Raw genomic sequence first — 20,116 nt, forward strand, 5'->3', positions numbered from 1 at the left:
AAATGAACTTATAGGTAGATCAGCTTGATTGTTCACTTCTGGGTTTACTTATTGAGTCGAGAAAAAGTCTGTAAGAACAAATATGTTACAGTAAAATGCTTTTATTGACAGTGAAGAAAAACAAGATATTTTCTTGGTGTTTCTTATTTTAAGTTTCACTTGTCTGGATAACAAGTTCTTTGAAAATAAAAGCTACTTTTGGCTACTGTGCTATTTCTTTGAAAATATTCAACAATAATTGGCATTGAGATTTACAATATACATCCTTGTTTCACGGGTAAGTGACATTATTCATATTTTTGTTACAGTCAAAACAGAATTCTCTACAAAGACCCAAAACAAGAAAAAGTCCGGTAAAAGTTTTATGTACATCTCTTGTATCCATCCACAGATAAAAAAAAATAGTCCTCCACATTTGCAAAAATTCAAATTTTTAACCAGTTTTCTTTATTTTTAACTTTTGGCTGACCATTTGAGAGAATACCAGTGAGCTAGGGGCTCAATGCAGTGCGATGTGCAGCAGCTTGTTTTGGTCTATTTAGCCTTTAAAGATTAAACTTGTGTGGGGGAACAAAAAGTCGCAAACTACCCTCAACTACTTGATTTTTACATGTCAGAAAACAGAAACTGTCAATCATGCAAAAGCATTAAAAACATCTGCTGCATAAAAACTGTTTCTAATGCTGATATAAAATAGCCACTAAATCCAGTGACCCAGTTAATGCAAACAGTATCCCCAAGACAAAGGAAGCATATAATGCTTTACTGATTTCACATAATTTATTTCCATGAAGAAATGTTCAAAACTGGATGTTGACAGTGTAAAATATGGCTGACAAAATATGAAATACTTTTACCCCAGAGGCTGAAGTCTTTTCAGACTACAAGGCCATGTTATTCACCACCTCATCATTGTAATTGTTAAGTGCTGTTTTCTGTAACATACTCACAGGAAAATAAATAGACTGAAAATAAATAAAATCAAATTATATTCCAGATAAAACCTTTTAGTAGTTTATAAAAATGACAAACATCAGTGAGTCAGAAAAAGTAAAAAAAACAAAACATATCTTGATTAACAAGAAGCCAGAAAACAGGAAAAATGCATAAAATAAAAGTATTTTAAAGATTCTGAGAAAAAAGAAAGGTTTAACGGAGGATTTAACAGTTGTTTGGAGAAATACCCTACCATCTCAAAGGTAAGGGTATAAAAAAGTAAAATGTTTGAGGTTGTGGTATCAATATGTAATTGTCAATCAATATTTATTTACTTACAAATTCCAGAAAAACAAAGAGACCCTGTCAACTGACATGAATCCTCTTGGAGTGAAGAGTTGGTGAGATTGCAGCAGAAAGCAGAAAAATAAATGTTTATACCAAAAAATCTTGCACATAGGAGGAAGACAAACGCTCTCTTTCTACATCTTTTCAGTTCTTAGCTGAATTAAAAAAACACAAGAATGGACAGGTAAATGTCTGTGATGGTGAGCCCGATTTTTTTAAGCCCTCCTACCGATCAAGTATGAGGAGTAGCCATAACAAATTAGCCCTAAGGTTGACAAGTGCGGCACATCTACTGAAGAGGCCACCTGGTGCATATGATTTGTTGTGCTTTGTTGCATCCTATTTAGTACATTTGTAATGAGACTTACTCAATAAGTCTGTTATTTATTCTAATTTACAATTTTTAAGTAAAAATAGAATCGAAGTCTGACTTCATGCATTTCACATTATAGACCAGGACTTATGAGGTCAAAATAAGTGAAAACAAATGTGTTTCTTACAAGGTTTACGAGCTTGGACACAAACATGAAACAAGGCTACGTGTCAGCTAAGACCAAAGTATCTGCGTTTATGCAAGACTTTAAAAGGAAAAAGAAAAACTTTTACGGATACAGTAGGAATATTAAACTGAGAATATTCAGATGTCAAACTTTTGTGCTTCTCCTGTCCACTCTGCTTTCCTCGTCCCACAAACGGCAGCTCGACCAGCCATGACATGCATAACGGATAGAGTTAAAACTGAAATCATGTATTTCAGAAAAAGGCCTAAAGTTGTGCCTGTGTTTAAAATTGTGCGCTGAACTGTGCGCTACATTCTGTTTGGTCCAAATTTGGAAAACACTGCAGCACATTCCACTTGTCACATATTTATGAGTTCCACAATCTGTTTTATTGAGCGATATTACCGCCGAGTTACCATGTCATCAGCTTTCGCCTTCCCTCCAAATGATAACTAAACTATTTGCTCTTTGTGACTGCATGTGTTCACATTAGGATATGATTGTGTGCGTCTCTATAAAAAGAGCTTCTAAGATCAAGTGTTCTGATCCTACACTATCTTTGTGTGTAAACAGAAGAAAGAAGGTACAATGCTCAGGGATTATTCATTTCCTTAACTATTGAACCTTTTTGGGGGGGACGTAGCAAGTAGGTGCATTCAGTCACCATGAAATGTCACTGGAGCTTTAAATGTGTCCAGCAAAACAGCACACATCTATACACAATGCTGCGGTAAAAAGAAACTACAGTTAAACGCAATGAGGTCTTCATGGTGATTTTTAGACATCATCTAGCAAAGAAGTGCAATTCCTTGATTGGCCACTTGCCATTGGCGCAAAAAACGAGTCATTTCCCAGAGACGCCCATGTTGAAATGCCCAAATTCAGCATGACATGAAAATAACATATTTACAAGAAACAGCTGGGCGAAGCTAATTTCTCCCACCATGACAACTAAACTAGAGCTGAGTTTCTTTTTAGCTATAACCATCCATCTGGATAAAGTTAAAGGCTTAAAGTGAGGGTGTGGCTCCTTTATTTCACAGGTGTGCCACACAGGCAAGTAACTTTCTGCCAGGCCCCTCGACTATGGAACCAGCTCTAGTTTGGATTTGGGAGACAGACACTATCTCTACTTTTAAGATTAGGTTTAAAACTCTCCTTTTTGCTAAAGCATATAGTTAGGACTGGACCAGGTGACCCTGAATCCTTACTTACTTATGCTAAAATAGGCATAGGCTACTGGGGGATTCCCATGATGCATTGAGTGTTTCTTCTTCAGTCACCTTTCTCACTCACTATGTGTTAATAGACTTCTCTGCATTATACTAGTCATCATACTAGTTATTAATCTCTGGCTCGCTTCCACAACATGCTTTTTACCCTGTCTTCCTTCTCTCTCCCCAACCAGCCGCAGCAGATGGCCCCGCCCCTCCTGAGCTTGGTTCTGCTGGAGGTTTCTTCCTGTTAAAAGCAAGTTTTTCCTTCCCACTATCGCCAAAGTGCTTGCTCATAGAGGGTCATATGATTGTTGGGTTTCGCTTTGTATGTATAAATTTAGGGTCTACCTCATAATATAAAGCGCCTTGAGGCGACTGTTGTTGTGATTTAGCGCTGTATAAATAAAATGTCATTGAACTGAATCTTTTAAACCAACTTCCCTAAATTGACGTCTCCATTGTGCCGATGCTTTGTGAAAGACTTTTAATGGCTGTCTGTGTGGAAAAGCCCATCCAAGCTGTCCGTGAAACTTAAATATTCATTATTATTTTCATAATTTGAAGTCTTTTACTTGGAACTATTTAGGATCAGTGTTTGTGGACCTGTGCACTTTATGGATGCAGTTTGCTAACGAAAGTTAGCTGAGCCCTAGCTAGCACCCCACCCTCTCATCTAAATATGGTCACTTCTGACTCCAAAAGAAACACGGCCTGGCAGCTTCCAAATTGCTAATGCTGAGGTTTCAAACTGTGGGTTGGTGATGTCACAGTGCCTACATCCATCCTTTATACACAGTCAATTCATGCTGCTTTATAGAAAACAGTAAACATGTTCCGTATTCTTTGCTGAAGCAGGTTTGAAACAGATTCCAGGAGTTAATCTGAGTCAAAGGACCTTTTGATTACTGCCATGTAAAAAAATTTAATAGATATTTACAGTGAGATTCACATCTAGAGTAGAGCTTCAAAGAATAATTCAAGTAAACTCAGGAAATGGTGGCCTAACATCTGTGGCAGTATAAAACTGAAGGAACCAGTGTCACAGTCGTCTGGGACTGGCGGGGGGGGGTTCCAGCCAGTTTTCCTTCACTAACCAGCTAAGAGTGCCAGCCTTTACCTACAGCCAAGTAAAGTGCAATGGAGTGTCTTCTGCATGTCAGTGTACAACAATCTTTCCAGGAGCTTTGAAAGGAGTCAGGCAGCTTGGTTACAACATTAACCAAATCACCTAAATCACCTGTAGATTGTGGCTGTCTTTAATTAGACCTGGCTCACGCCCGGCGCCTTCAACTTTCCAAGTTTTAAGGAGGAGATTTTTGGCAACAAAAAGCAGGTACTGCTGTAGGTATTTGATGCCAACTTGTTTCCCACGGGAGCAGGGAGATAGTCTCACTTGTTTGTGATTGTGTGACTTGGCAGGTCACAGTGAGGTTTCACGAGAGAAGCTGACTGAGGGCTCCATCTTGTCTCCATTGGATTTCTTTTCTGAAGGGCAGTCTCCAGGACAATCAGTAGTAAGCTGGGACACAAACAAGAAATCAAAATGAACTGTAATGTAATTAATCAGACTTGATGCACACATCTCTTTTTGGGCTTTTTCTAGTAACTGCCAAATAACCCACAAAAGAACAACTCCTGTGACTCTTGTAACTATAAGATATTTCTGTCATGATCCTGGGTCTGCTGACCCAGCGTTTTGTGTTTAGTTTATGTAGCCTTCAGGTTTCCTAAGTTCATCATAATCATGCCTAGGTGTTTCTAGTTATTTTCCCCTCGTGTTTCCACTATGTTAAGTCTCCCCTGCTTTTCATGTATTTCATGTCTGTGGCTTATGTTGTCAGTTCAGGTTGTCATGTCTATATCTCACTGTGTTTCCTGTTTTATTGTGAAGAGGTCTGGCGTGTCTGTGTTCATCATGTTCAGTTACTCTCCCCCTGTGACGTAATTATGTTTATGTGTCAGCTAGGTTCCCATGTGTTGCCACTTCCCTCATTATCCTCCTGTGTCCATTTAGTCTGTGTGTTCTCAGTCATTCTTTGTCAGGTCGTCCGTTGTACTGCTCCGTTGTTTCCTATGTCTCCGCTCCAGGTATCCCTGTCAGTTTGTTATGTTTAGAGTTTTGTATGTTTCGTTTTAGTTCACCCAGTTTAGGTCATTGTTTAGTTTTCATCGATTCCCTATTATTTTGTACCCTCATTTCTTGCCTTAATAAACGGCTTGTTTTGTTATTCACATCTCATTTTGGTCTGCGCTTGAGTCCTTCCCTGCAACATACGGTCTGCCCTAGCCAGACCGTGACAATTTCCTTATTTACATCTCTTCTCATGGTTTTAGGTTTTTCTGAGCTGTGGATTTCAGAAATGTGGCAATTCAGGGTTTTATCCAAATCCAGCATTACTCTTTATGTAATTTATTATCTACTATTTGTAGATTTTGTGTGATTAAATCTCTGTTCTGATTGAAGCTGGCACAGTCCTGTGCTCTATTTAGCACCTACTAAAACGTTATTCTTAACACTGCCACCAGATGGCACCAATAAAAACATGCAGGCATTACTTGTGACCCCTGAAGCAAAGGAACAGTTGGACAAATCATTTTTGCTATTTTATTTTTTGCATTTATTAAATTGTGGTAACCTCATAACCTACAAAAGATTGTGTGAACCATTTTTTTAAAAAAAAACTTCAAACGTGATAAAAGCAACGAAGGAGAGCCTGAATAAACTCGGGTCTCTAAAGGGCGCTTCAACTGTGACTCAGCAGGATGGTGGGAAGGTGGTCTATCAACTGAATGGAGAGTCCTTAAACAGATTTAAAGGCCTGGCTTGTCTAAAGGGTTTTAAGCAAAATGATTAGAAACAACCAGCTGGCAGCAAGATAATGTGCGAAAGATAGGGTTTTAAAGCCTTGTCTGCTTAGAGGACAATTTGCAAGGCTAAATGCCAGAACAGAAACAAAAAGAGACTCAATGTTCAGGGAAAGTAGAGAAAGGTTCAAGAATCTGTCACCTCTGAAGGTCACATTAAAATATCACACAAGGAGACACTCAAACTAAATACAGTCAGCTGTACAGGACACAGAAAGCCAACAACATAATGTAAAAGAGATATTTTGAAAGGTGCCTGTGAATGGTTTCCATTTACTATCAATTATTGCTACTTTTCTGCCATTACAATAAAAATATAATTTTTATTTTCTGTAAGCGTGTGAATTTACATTTGTTTGTTTCCGGATAAAGACTCTACTTTCAAGAGGCAAAGAACTTTATTAGGTTACATTTTATAATACTAATATTTTATTTTACTGTTTAGCTAAACTGTTTAATCTAGTTGAAACATTCCTGGAAGGACTTACCGCTTTCAGGTGATTGCTGTCTGCTCCCATGTTCACATTGTGTCTTTTCAGTTCTGATTTGATTAAGGCTGAAAACAAAACATCATGAAATATTAGAAATCTAATATTTCATTTAATGAACACATGAACACATAGTGACATCCATATAACCCCCCCCCCCCCACACACACACACACACACACACACTGCTTACCTGTAAGAATTATTCCCAGGAAGATCCAGGCACAGAGAAAGAGATTTCCAGACAGTGGGCCATGGTCTGTGGTCAGTTTTCCCTGAATCAGAGTGAAAATAATCCCAAATATCTGCAAGATAAGTAAACACCCACATAGCATGTTAGCAACAATTGCTAATAAAGTACATTACATCCTTAAAAAACATTCCAGTCTCTGATCACTGGCAAAGTGATAAGAAGATGTGGAAAATTTGTAGCCAAAAGGTATAAAATGAAAAATAATATTTAGCTTCTTTAAATAAATGCTTCAGATAAAAAAAATGTTTTATTATTAGAGGAATCAAAAGCTGTTTGGAGAAAGAGGTCCAATCTTATGTTTTCTTACTGCAGATGTGGCCCATAGTGCAAATAGAAGGCGCTCCTTAAGTATGAGAAAGTGTTGCACAGCTTCTGGAGTACCTGAGCAAAGGCATTGAGGAGTCCTGATGATGTTCCCTCAGACTCAGGGTAGGTGATCTCCACTCCAAACTCAAAGCCCAGTGGCAAGTAACCTGTCATGAAGAACCTGAAACACAGAAGTCACAGAAACGAGGTTTAGAGTCAAAACAAAATCCAATGACCTGATCTACATAATGTGCAAGAATATGTATTTTCATTTGGTATTTACATGTAAACATCGGCACTGTATCTCCCTAGGGGTGGGGTGTGTTTCAACAAAAAACACTGAAAGATGTGTGGCCTGCAAACAAGCTAATTTAACGTACTAGCATCAGCAACAGAGCCTGCAAAATGAAAAGCAGCTAATCAGTTTGTAACTGAGATCTGTATACTCAGTTTAAAAGGAAGGTAAAGCCTGTTCTCTGTTGGTTTGTTTGTTGTTGTTGTTATTAAATAATATAACTATAACACTAAATATATTCTATGTATATATATTTCTTTAATGCTTCTTAAGAACAGCTGGACCTACCCCAGGACTCCAGCAGTGACAAAGACCAAGTGGATGTTTTTGAGGTCCAGAGTGAAGGTGAAGACCAACATGCCCACAAACGACAGGATGTACACGATCAGTGTGGTGATCCTGTGAAAAAGCAACAGCGCGAACATGAGAGCCCCCGTACTCATTTGATTATGGTCACCAAGCACAAACACAGCCTTCATACTTCTCAACATATCAAACTGTTTTTTCTCCCACACAGACCAAAACAAACTGACAAAAACTATGAGAAAACATTAAAATAGAGCTTTAATTGCAGAAACTGAATCATGGCCAAAGTGGCAGGTGTTTGACTGCTTTAATTTACTGTACCTGCCCTCCTGGCTGAGGGATTACCACTCTTTGTGTCAGACATATGAAACAACTCTGATATCCCTCTATATGATCAAAAGTATGCAGCCTGGTCTTAGCTGTCATGAAGGGGAATCTTACTGCTACAGTTCACAATAATATTTTAGTAATGTTATGTCAGCTCTCTGGGGAGGGTTTTTTCCTGTCTCAACCTTAAAATGCTTCCTCCGTTGGTTCAGAGCCTGTTCTCAAACACATTCAAAAGTGCTGAATGTGAAATAGACCTTATAATTCAAGCAAATGCTGCTGTGGCAGTGTCCAGTGAGCAGAGGAGGCTGCCATAGCATGCCATAGCATGCCATAGCAGTTATTATACACTGCAGTGTATAATAACCGCTGAAAAAACACTTTTCACTTTTCAGCAATATGTCTCAGTTTTTCTTAAATCAATCAACCTTTTGTAATATCCCTCAGAAACACACTGGCACAGCTCCTTGGTTTAACAGTCTTACTTCAGTGTCCTTTGGCAGATCAAAGGTAATGTCTTTGTTATTAGGAAGTCTTTCTGCCTTTAATGGATCACCGTTCTTAGAGATGTGCAAAATACACTAATATTTCTGCCATCCAGAAACCATCCTGCAGGCTGATGGGTCATATTTTTGACACCAGCCTATAACATAAACTATATCTATAGCTTGTGTAAGTGTGTAAGTGTCGCTTACTTGTACAACTTTGTGCGGTCCAGCCAAAGGCCACAGAGGATAGATCCAACCATCCCAGCAACAACCAAAGTCAAACCGATTCTACCAGCATTCAACTCCTGGTTCTGAGGAGAGGAGAGGAGAGGAGACGAGAGAAGAGGAGAGGAGAGGAGAGGAGAGGAGAGGAGAGGAGAGGTTACAAGAGCCACAGTGCAGACAGCTGATTCAAAGGCATTAGCCTCCGTTTAAACTGAGCATACAGTATCTCAGTTGCAGGTGGAGATTAAAAAAAAGTCACATGTTTTGTCAGTATGATGGCTGTTAATTGGAGGCTGGGGGGAGGGGGGGTCAGAGGTTTAAAATGCTTCTGGTGGGAGAGGGCTGCAAAGTCATCTAACAGTTTAGCCAAGAGACGGAGAGTTTTTTAAGGTCATGTAAGGTTGAGGATCTGTGTGTGTGTGTGTGTGTGTGTGTGTGTGTGTGTGTGTGTGTGTGTGTGTGTGTGTGTGTGTGTGTGTGTGTGTGTTTGTATTGCTGAGACAAGCAGCAGCTGAATGAGCATCAGCTTTTCCATCACTCAGTGTGTGTACAGTGTCTGATGGCGACAGAGAAAAAAAGACATGAGTCTTTCAAAGTGACTGAATCAGCCCGCTCTCTGTTGATTTAGCTTTGTGTGTGTGTGTGTGTGTGTGTGTGTGTGTGTGTGTGTGTGTGTGTGTGTGTGTGTGTGTGTGTGTGTGTGTGTGTGTTATGGTGGGATGCAGGCATGCATGAAAGCAGCTAATGAACTTAGAGCCATAGACAATAACCTCGTGTCTCATCGCAGCCGTCACAAGTTGCTCTGTTCTTTGCTTTCTCAATAACCTCTCTGTATATTTCTCCCTCTCAGCCTCTCCATCCACTCTGCAGTTTTCTAACACCTGTTTTATCTGCATTTTACATTCACCAGAGTAACATAAATGACACAAACATGGTTTACAGTGGTCGAAGTGGAGCAGCTGGTGCACATATGTGCTGACAGAGTAACAATTTTCCACTATGATGACAGTATTTTACCCACATTGCGTCCACACTCACGCTCTTTTCATCATAACCTTTAAGAACATGAGGGTCAAATCAAAGAGAAACAGTGAACTGAAGGCTTCACTTTGCCCTTTGGCTCAAAATACAGTACACACAGAACTGCAGCTGCTGATATTAAAGTGCAATATCAGATGGTTTTATGTGTAATTTAAGCGTTTTTTATGTTTAAAGAGTCTATTGAGTTCTGTGTTGTAGAGGTTGGAAATCGGTATATATATTAGACACTTGTATGCAAGGAGGAGAGATGTTTAGCTTTGTTGACTGTCACCAGTTATTGTTTGGGTTATTTTTAAAAGCATTTATGTCTCACATTCATGACTCCCCAACTTTGGTCTCTAGGTGGCTTTTACTTGTTTCTTGAAGTCTCAAAAGCATCAAAACAAAAACAGATGCATCACAGTTATTAGCCTAAGTAAAAAAGCCAGATAAACATGAATAAAGTTAGTAGGTTGTGTGGTATTACTTAACATCTTGCTATATAAGAAAACGGAGTTATCTTACCAATAAGTAAGTAAGCATGTTGATTGCAAGTTTCCAGCGCTTTTACCAAACGAAAGAGCTTCTTAACATCAAAAGTATCAGAATAAGTAAGATGGAAATTTCAAACCAGTGGGTTTCCAGAGTTATTGGGCTTGATCTTGTGCAAACATCAAAATGTCTGCACAAGATTTATTAATATGTTTATTAGTATATCAAACTAGTGAGCAATCCATTGACCAGTTTAATGACACCAGAACCAATCAACCTGATCAAAATTACAAAACTGTGAAGATCGTCATGAGCTAAGAGCTCAGAATAACGATTACTATGTTAATTATTAATAACAACCTCTTCACAATCAAATCAACTTGATTGTGATGAGTGTTTGTAGTCATGGATGTCTGCTACATTATTGTACTGTAATGTGTAACAGCGGTTAGCACTAACTGCCTCACATGCTCTGTGGGGCCTCTCTGTGTGGAGTCTGTTTGCTCTCCCTGTTCCTGCTTTGGTTTGCCTCCGGGTGCTATGGATAACTCCCAGTCCCAAAATATGCATGTTATGTTAACTGGCATTTCTAAAATGACCTCGTGATACTCATAACTTCTCCAGAGTCATCTTGCCCAGTCTCAGCTGGGACGGATGGATGATTTTACCTCATAACAGGCCATGATCATCTGGTTGAGAAGTGTTGAGACAGAGTAGAAGGAGCCAGTCATTATACCTGCAGACAGACAGCAAAGGCAAAGGTGAGCACAGTTTTGCATTTAGCTTACAATTGAAATAATCCATGAGGATTATGACTGAGCTAGAATTGGATGTTTATAATTATAAATAATAAATAATAAGTATAATTCTGAATGTAAACACCCAAAGCAGACATTAAAATAAGAACCAAACAGTAAAAGTAGCATTAGTAGTAGTGATGTACTGTAAATTGATGTTATAGCTCTTCTTTCATTGAGCCTCTGAGACCCCAAAAAAAAGCAAAATATCAAAGTTTTTGATATTTATTTATTTTTATATAATATAAGTATTGTGGTTGAAAGAAATATGTGACAGTAAAATAAAAAAAATATTTATTTTTAGTCCTATGTAAAGGACATCTGGTCTTGCTTGACTGCAGAATGGTTTAATGTAATGATATTGTTTTCATTTTTGTGTGGGTTTCTGGTAAAATGTATTTTTATTTCATGGACATCAACAGTTAGGTGAAGGTAACATGTCTGAAGACTAAAACATGATTTTAACAAAGAAGTTTTAGCTTAAACTTCGTTCTGCACACCTGATTATCACTAAGGTTGTTAGGTCATATCTCCCACTGATCATGTGTGACATGACAGAGTGATATGAGTGACGCAGAAAGGATTTCACTCAGAATTGTGAAAGGGGACTCAGACTTAGTGCTGTCAGGAGACGAGGTAGAGAAGGGCCAGACAGCAAAACAGGAAAGCTCAGAGGAGGGAATACTAACTTTTGAGGAAATGACTATACCTGAAGTTTATTACTGATACGAAGTGTTGTGTATGTTAGGCTGAAGTTGTGGGATTTGGTTTCTCTGGCACAAAGTGGAGAACAGGACATCTCCTCAGCTACTGATGTAGCACTGATGTAGTCCTGTTGCAGTCCGTTTAAGAGAGGTCTCACCTTCCAGAGGGCATTATTGTTTTCCCCTCAGAGCCAACCTTTAATGTACTTTTAGCAAATGTATTACTAATGACAGAAATCAAAAAAAGTTTTTAATGTAAGCTAAATTTTAGCTCATTATGCATTCTACATTTATGTGTGTGTGTGTGTGTGTGTGTGTGTGTGTGTGTGTGTGTGTGTGTGTGTTTAGTGTACACATTGTAATCCCAAAAAGCTTTAAAGCCCTGGGTTACAAATTGCTTCTTACCCATAACGGTGCTGTCACTTTTTCTCTGCTCAGGCTCTGCAATAACTTGTACAGCCTCCTCTGCACTTTCACCATCTTGCTCTAATTCCTACCCTCCTCCACTTCCTCTTCTGACTACAATAGGTCTGATTCTCCTTCTACAATTCTGAGCAAAATCCTTTCTACCTCACTCTTTCCTCAGCTTCCTGAAGGAGGGACGTAGGTTGACACCAAGAGTTAGCAAGTCATTTATCCACGTACACTGCCAAGGACACGCAATACCCTTTGTTTTAAAAGGGTAAAACTGATGTATATTTCTGAAATCCTACTAAACTTAATTAACGCACCCCATATCGAAGAAACAATCTGATATGATTTTAGAAAATATGTGATCTGTTAGCCCAACCCTCAGATAGGATGCATCACTACAAAGCCCACAATGTCCTCTTGCCAGTGCAGTAGGACTCATGTAGGGTGCATACTTTGTGCTTGATGCAGAGGCCTCAGACTGATTTCACTCACAAAGCACAAGAATGAATTGCTGCGACTTTAGAAGTTAATGTTTATTTGATGGAAAATTACTAAATGCACAGCTCTGTTTGTGTGTGTGTGTGTGTGTGTGTGTGTGTGTGTGTGTGTGTTAGATTAGCCTTTATTGTCTCCTTTAGGGGAAAATTGTCTTGGACAAATGAGGAAAACACATCATGTAAGATAACAGTTTGATACCCTGTACCTTTTTCTTGAGGGTTTCAACTCATACTCTTTATAAAGGATGTGATTTATACCCTCAGTGATTTTCAGACAATGTTTTATTAATGACTCTTCAAATATCACCTGGAGAGAAGATGAAGTGAGCATCCCAGTTATCATTAGCATATCCAGTTATTATTATTTAAGTATCCCAGTGCTGCTCTTTTTAGAACAAATCGCCCCAAGCATCTTGAAATTTACACACTAGCAAAAAAAGGTTATGAAATTCAACCTTGGTGCCACAGTGTTTGTTTAATGGAGCTTATCAAAGGTGAGACAGCGGTCAGCTGTTTTCTAAGAATGCAGAAACAGAGGTGTGCATAGAGAAGTAATTCTAGCATAAAAAGAAAGCATACCAAATGAAAGAAAATATGTGTAGCAGTACTGTGGGTAATGCTGCTATCTGGAGTAACTTTATAGTGATAAGGTTGTGACATTGTAATGATAATCTGTATAGGTGATAATGGTGGGTGAGAAGAAGTTGCTACTATTCATCATGATGATAACAGCATAGGCCGTAAGTCCGGATAACATAGGTAATGATCGTAGTATTACGCAATCTTTACTGGACTCCTGCTTCATATCATATCAAATAATTGGAGGAAATATCAGGGCTGAATATGCTGAGTGTGGCCAGGGTTTGTTTTGACTAATGGTAATGTATTAGATCTGCTGACCTGAAAGAGTCTCCAAAATGTTACCAAAAATAAAGACAAACAATGTAAAAGTCAGGTGTTTTACACTTGCCATAGGTGATGAGGAGCAGGACAAAGGCTTTATTCTTCACCAGGTTGAGGATGGACTGTTTGTAAGAGTAATCTTCAGGAGGGGAGTCTGGTAAGACAGCCTGTGCTTGACTGGGAGGGAGAGGAGGTCTGTCTTTTATGACTGTGGAAAAGGCAGAAACAGTGAAGTCATGGACCTTTTATGTGAGAAGAAAATAAATCAGAGCCTCTGTGAGCATACAAGAACCAGAAAAGTTAGGAAATTATTGATATGTGGTATCAAATGTAAATAATACACATCTGCGTACATACAGCCCACATTTTGAATTATAAACTATTTATTTAGATTATTTTTGACTCAATTCAAGTATGAGGTTAAATCAGAGATTTGTTATAGAGTCTGAGGTAGTTTCAGGAAGTCAGCTGCCAAAACCAGGAGTTCCTGAAATTACTGCAATGGAACTTTGATAATATGTCAACTCTTGATTGGCTCGTTTTAAACCAGCTGCAGTTTCAACACTGTGTGTTTACATACGGTGTCATAGATATTTAAAGACACCTACTATTAACCCCACTTTACAGAATGATGCAGAATCTTAATCTCAAACCCAATTCATGATCCTGAACTGGATGCTTAGTGTTTTTTAGAATATTTACAATAATCTTAGTCTCAAGAAGACAACCTGGCCCTTAGATGCACAAAAGCATACTTGCACACCTGTGTACCTGGAAGCAGAGGTGTGCCAGTGTTCTTTGTACCTGCAGGCCTCTGTACACATGTACACAACAGAAGTCTGAGTTTGAGCACCACTCCCTGGCAACTGAAACATTTGGCAGTACCAAGAAAACGTATGCTGCTTTGCATAATGTAAGCCAGCGTGCGACTGTGTGATATTAAATGTGTACCTATCACTGCCAGGACGAAGAGGACCGTGGAGACGGCAGCTGTACCGTAGAACATAATCATGATGTTGTGACCTGTGAGTTCAACATTATCAGGGGTGTTAGGAACCAAAACAGGAGGCAACAAGAAGCCAATGGCTGTCCCCAACTACAAATAAAAGGCACAGGAAGAGAGAGAAGAAGAGATTATTTACTTACACAAATATTACTATTGCTAAACTGAGCATATAAAGAGCTGATAATCTGGTGATGATAGTGTTGTCCATTAGTTGGCTGTGGCTAAGAAATTATTTTTCATCTACTATAGGCCTATTCTTAGGTTTTATTAGTCCTAGTATGTTCCACTGGTCCCTAGTTTTTCTAATTTCTCTATTTCTAGTAATGAAAATGTTGGAATTTAGACTGTTCGTTCGTGGGTACAATGATTTTTGGGGGGTCAATAATTGTCAGTGAGTTCTTGGCTGTTATTATTGTATTTGTTGTTCATTTGCTGTAAAAACTTTGAATGATCACTAAAATAGAATCACGTCTCTATTCCCCCCTGACTCGGTCTGCTCACTAAACTCCACACAAACCTAACCTATCAATAATCTGTGACACGCGCACGCGCTGACCTGATTTCCGAGCACTGCCGTGGCGCACGCAGTGGAAACCTCTCGGGGTCCGAACCACACCGAAGCCACGCGGGAAGGCAGGCCGAGGATGAACACCTGCGCCACGGAGCAGATGACCTGCGCGGTGACGGTGACTGCGAACAGCTGGGGGTTCACGCTCGCGCATTTCAGCCAGGCGCCGGCGCAGTTGAGGCCGGCGCCCAGCAGGGACGTTAAGCGCAGACCCTTTCGGTCCAGCAGCCAGGTGGCGGGGAAGATGAGCGGCACGTAGGCCACCATGTAGACGATGGAGAGCCAGTCCACCTTGTCGTTGGTCACCCCGTAGTACTGCGTGAACACGTTGGTGATAATGCTGTACTGGATCCACTGGAAGGCGTTCACGAGGGAGTACAGGCTGAAAACGGCCAGCACGGCGAACCGGCGGGCGTACACCCTGGTCTCCAGCCTTTTCTCTTCCTCCTCCTCGCCTTCTCCTCCTCCTCCTCCGTTAGGTAGCATCACCTCTCTTTCATCAGGCGGAGCTTCCTTGTCCTCCTCCAGCTCCTGCGCGCGCTTTGAGATTGTCTCCCCGGCCGCTTCGTTTGGCCGTTCCTCGTCCTCTGGCTCCTTCCTGCCGACCGTGATGTCGTCAGGTGCGCCGGTACCCGCGCGCAGATGCTCCTGCACGAGCTCACCGGCGACCATGATGCGTGTTCGCAGCCTTTTGCTCTTTTTGCGCGATGCTGAGTCCAGAGATGATCGACTGAGGCGAGCTGAGCAGGAAACAGAGAGGTTTCCTCATTTGGTTACCGGTGAAAAAGAAGGCTGAGCTGCAGATGACTGAAATATGAACAACTGCTGACTACATATCCTTAAATATGAAAATACTCGAACACTCAACACTCCTTAGAAAACAATACCCGGCTTCTGTCAAACAGCGTGCTGCTCCCGGTCTGACACACTTGATTCTCTCTCTCTCTCTCTCTCCCTGTCTGGTGGTTTCAATACGTCTCTCTACCTTTTAAGCCGACTCTGACACAAAGCCTTTCGATAACGATGAGCCAATAGCAGAGCAGCATGAGCTTGTAGTAGTATCTAGTAGTGCTGCCTGTCTGGGCGTATGTGTGAATAGTAACCGTGGAAGCTCTGATGCACACGTAAAGAAAAGTCTCTGCTAGGAAGTCAAAACGAGTCAGTTTCGTCACTAAATCATCTTCTCTTTAATCTGCTTTCTAATACCAAAAAAGTAACGCGAGATCATTTAAATGTTTGTGGATGTTAGACTGTTTCTAATTTCTACCAAATTAGATGAGTGAGTTATTTTCATGTAATCTGTGCTTCTTGTGAGATCTCTCGGTACCATAGTCAGCGGCTCCTAGAAACACGGCCTTAAACTGTCAGACTCTCCCGTGGAAACAGCTCAGTTTGGGAGCAATAGACACACCCTCTACTTTTAGAGCCCTGCTTTAAACAAAGTAGAGGCTGCTTTGTTTAAAGCAGGGCTGGAGCAGGCACGCTTGACTCACCTGATATTTATGCTGTTGTATGCCCAGGGTGCTGGGAGACTTCCCATGATGCACTAAGCATTTCCTTCTTTTTCTTTTTACTCCTGCTGCTAATATGCCACTACTCTATGCGACTAATGTTTGGCCACTCTCTCGTGGATTTTATGTTTACACTGTCTACACTCCTCTTTCTTTGGTCACAACAGATGGTTGTGCCTCCCTGAGCCTATGGGAGACGTGGATAAAACAGTGTTCTTCCTCACCACAGTCGCCAAGCCCTACCTTAATGGGGATTATCAGATTGCAGGGGTTCTTCCTCTAATACTGTAAATGGTATACAAGTAAAGATGAACAGAACTGATAGAAAAAATATAAAACTAATCAGTGTTCCTTTAGTCTGTAGCTACGCTGCCTGTTCCATATACTCAAAGTAGCCTGTCCATATGCTGAGCATTATCTGCTCTAATCCTAGTGTGACCCAGTGAGACTGGATGCCGCAGCAAGTCTGATCCTACAGGTGATTCACACCTACAGTAAAATCTACACGCATCTGATCTCTTTACTGGACTTTAAAATGCAAAGCAAGCAACATTTCACAGCCCTTTCTGTGTTTCTTTTCCAATGAATGGCAGTGCAGTGTTGTTTGACTTCACTGAACAATGTGTAAATATTCAGCTTGCAATCATTTATAAATCTCCAGCTTGTAAATATCCCAGTTATTATTATTAGGTTCTTTCTCAGTGGGCTTAATCAAACTTCTGTCCACTCCGGACGTCACAACTACGTTAATTATACACAGTGGTTGGTTTTATTTATTTTGTTTTTATGCAGCTGGCTTTACAGGTTCTGCAGACTGTAGAATACCTGAGGTTGAATCTCGTACAAGGCTTGTTTTCTCATGTATCAGTGTTTTATGAAAGCCTGACAACTAAAGAATAAAACAAAACCAAAGGAAACTAAGATCACACCTCGACTAAATTTGAAATTTAATATCTGATGTGGGATTCTTACTCCACATTCTAGTAATCTCGAGGCGAGGGATGTTCTACTTTCGCTCGCACAGAGTGGCTCATCTCCCTTAATAAATTATCTTTGAGACCCCTCTTCCGGTTTCTTGTTGCCCAGGTAACTAGTGCATTCTCACAGCTTACCTTTGGATAATTTATGAAAGGAAATCTAGTCCACATTAATACTTCCTACAAAGATAAAAAGTAATGTCCGGGTATGAGGATCGGGCTCTGCTGGAGCTGAATCAGAGCAGGGAGACGTGGTGTCAGGTGGAGATGAACCCCCGGCAGGGCTGGGAGAGATCACAGAGGAGACATTACCGGAGTCACTTGAAGTCCAGCTCGGTTCTCCTTACAGCTCTGACCGGCGGACCGCAGCGCAGAGAGGCCTGCACCCAGCGGCCTGCCCCCATCAAGCTCCCGGAGAGAAGGCACTTCGAGGAGGGCTGTAAGAAGGCTTCTCTGAAGATTTTACAGAAATGTTTCTGTAGATCTGATATGGACACGAGAAACTGTGTCTGTCCCAAATACTTTAAAGATATTAATATTTAATTAGGTAATTAAATTCTAAAAGGCTGAAAGATTCAATATTTTAAAACTACAGCAAACCTGTATCCACAGTTATTTAGTTTATCAAAGAATCCCACTTTCCAGATATTCCAATTTCCCGTATTACGTTATTAAAGATGAAATTTGTTTAGTACCTTCATTTGCTCCACAGTACAGAGAAATGAAATGAAATGTTAGCAATGAGAGATAGTTTGCACACATGCCATTACATTAGGACCCTACAGGTCACCTGTTTTATGACTGCTGTTGTCAAACATGTGGCCCACATGTTTTTGCTGACAGACCCAGCCTCAGTAGGTCCTTTCCACCTCATTGGATGGTTTTGCAGAAAAGGAGAGCATGGCTGTTTAACGTGCTAAATCTGAGCCTCAACCCTGAATCATGGTCAGTTTCTCAGCCTTCTCATTAAAAGATTTTACCCACAATGTGTCATACAACACCTTACTAATCTACTTACACCTAGGAGCCACGCTGATGCCTTTCTCTAACAGTAGACGGGAAAAGTAAAAAACGAGGCGTATTATTATTAGCTTGATGTTAAAAACTTGATGCAGTGGTCTTACCAGTCCAGTCTACTTAAGGTTAAATTGATGGTATGTGGCCCACAAAGTAAAATGAGTTTCACATCACTTACCCAGGCAATCATCTAATGCAAATTTACCACTTGTACTGTAGTTAACTGGCTTAAAGTTTAAAATCTGTAGTGCACCACTTAATTGCTGCATGTCTTGATCAGGCTGACATAAACATATTTATCAAAAACATGAGGTGGAACTATGCTGTATCAATGATTTATGGAGGAAAACAAAACTGATGCTATTCTTCTTGCTTTTATTTAACTGAAATTCTACTTAAGTATTGTTTTGTTAATGTTCAATAGAACTCGTTTGAAAAACAAGTTTGAGAACAGCCGTATTATTTGATTTTCTATAAAGTGATCAAAAAGAAAATGAGCAGCTGTTGACTCCTGAGATCTGTCTCTTCTCTTCCAGATAAAACTCACCTGGTCTAGAGAGCTGCAGCCTTAGAAGATGACCTGAGCTCATACTGCAGATACACCAGGGACCCAGACGTGGGGCAACTTTCAATATTTTATTTTCACAACTAATATATGACGTGATACAAAACCCCAAATACGCTGGAGATCATGGCACATGAGGTCTTAAAAGATTTGATTGTACTTGTTATTGACAGTACCGAAATTAAAAACTCATTTTTAAAAAATAATTTCCATGCATCACTCGCTTTGATCAAGAAAGACACATCTCATTAATTATTAAAATCATCTGCAAGACTTTGCAAAAAGCTTCTAGCTTGTGTGAAACTTAAAAAAAACCCTCAAAAGTAAAGAAAAACCTTTCTGATATTCAAACGTTAGCAGTGTTCATCACGTGTTTAAAAAAGTTCACAGCCTCGCAGTGAAACACTGAGAGGCGGACAGTAGTAATAGGGCATCGTCACTGATCTCTAGAATCGATTAGATTCCGATTCACAAGGTCCCGAATCGATTCGATTCAATTCGACTCGATTTGAATCTGGGAAATTTTGCCTCAGACAGTCAGAAATATTATATATAGGTGTGAGCATCAGAGCAGATGGCTTTGTGTCAAAGTAGCTGAAGATAAAACACAGAAAAACATGAAGGTGATTTTCCTGGCCTGGGATTTTATAAAAATATGCTGCAGTAGATCAAAAACGAAAGAAAAACATTAATCAACATATGAACATTACCTCTGAAGTTACAGAGGTTTTATTAGAGACACGGCTAAGCGTTTTGCATAATTTAAAAAGTTTAAATTTGTTCAGAAGCCTATTTGAACGGCAGAAATTACGTTTTCTTTTTGGAAGTAATTAAAGGGGGGGGGGGAAACAGCGGCCGACAGCGCTGTAAACAACGGTAGACTTGTGCGTAACAAGCAAGCGAATAATGCAGAAAACAGTACAGAGAGAGAGAGAGAGCTGTGCATGAAGTGTGATTTTATCGTGGTGGAAGCAAAACGGCAAAAGTCAGAGTGAATTCATGACACTTGTTAGGTATTTTAGTACCATGGTAGCATTTACTGGATATTGTTTTATAGTGACATTATGCAGGAAAACTCTGTCATTTAATAA

At 40.0% G+C, this 20,116-nt stretch overlaps 2 protein-coding genes across 4 annotated transcripts; one reads left to right on the forward strand and one right to left on the reverse strand.

Moving 5' to 3' along the window:
* Nucleotides 1-81: 81 nt before the first annotated feature.
* On the reverse strand, nucleotides 82-15,644 carry flvcr1 (FLVCR choline and heme transporter 1). Of its 2 annotated transcripts, none has more exons than XM_085432525.1 (10): nucleotides 14,944-15,644; nucleotides 14,333-14,477; nucleotides 13,449-13,589; nucleotides 10,735-10,802; nucleotides 8,537-8,640; nucleotides 7,497-7,607; nucleotides 6,989-7,094; nucleotides 6,548-6,659; nucleotides 6,355-6,422; nucleotides 82-4,520 (listed from the first exon to the last, which is right to left on the reverse strand). In XM_085432525.1, the coding sequence occupies exons 1-10, from the start codon at nucleotides 15,625-15,627 to the stop codon at nucleotides 4,422-4,424; spliced, it is 1,638 nt and encodes a 545-aa protein (XP_085288651.1). In that variant the 5' UTR covers nucleotides 15,628-15,644; the 3' UTR covers nucleotides 82-4,421. The 2 variants fall into 2 exon arrangements, with proteins under 2 accessions (XP_085288651.1, XP_085288652.1); XM_085432526.1 differs by having other exon boundaries at nucleotides 4,453-5,095.
* Nucleotides 15,645-15,894: 250 nt separating this feature from the next.
* Nucleotides 15,895-20,002, forward strand: spata45 (spermatogenesis associated 45). Of its 2 annotated transcripts, none has more exons than XR_014915193.1 (2): nucleotides 15,895-18,388; nucleotides 18,997-20,002. XR_014915193.1 is itself a non-coding variant. In XM_085432535.1 (2 exons), exons 1-2 carry the CDS (start codon nucleotides 17,642-17,644, stop codon nucleotides 19,014-19,016), a joined length of 261 nt encoding a protein of 86 aa, XP_085288661.1. In that variant the 5' UTR covers nucleotides 15,895-17,641; the 3' UTR covers nucleotides 19,017-20,002. The 2 variants fall into 2 exon arrangements, 1 of the variants encoding a protein (XP_085288661.1); XM_085432535.1 differs by having other exon boundaries at nucleotides 15,895-17,882.
* The last annotated feature ends 114 nt before the right edge of the window (nucleotides 20,003-20,116 follow it).

Source organism: Copadichromis virginalis, linkage group LG15 (genome assembly GCF_057382275.1).
Source record: "Copadichromis virginalis isolate Kocher_CV1m ecotype Utaka linkage group LG15, C_Virginalis_male_GT1.1, whole genome shotgun sequence".
NCBI lineage: Eukaryota > Metazoa > Chordata > Actinopteri > Cichliformes > Cichlidae > Copadichromis > Copadichromis virginalis.

Coding starts and splice junctions, on each gene's coding strand:
- flvcr1 (XM_085432525.1), bottom strand. CDS start 15,627: ATGGTCGCCGGTGAGCTCGTGCAGGAGCATCTGCGCGCGGGTACCGGC. Junction 14,478..14,943: donor CGGCAGTGCTCGGAAATCAG/GTCAGCGCGTGC, acceptor TTTTATTTGTAG/TTGGGGACAGCCATTGGCTT. Junction 10,803..13,448: donor CCTGCTCCTCATCACCTATG/GCAAGTGTAAAA, acceptor GTCTGTCTGCAG/GTATAATGACTGGCTCCTTC.
- spata45 (XM_085432535.1), top strand. CDS start 17,642: ATGTCCGGGTATGAGGATCGGGCTCTGCTGGAGCTGAATCAGAGCAGG. Junction 17,883..18,996: donor AAGGCACTTCGAGGAGGGCT/GTAAGAAGGCTT, acceptor CTTCTCTTCCAG/ATAAAACTCACCTGGTCTAG.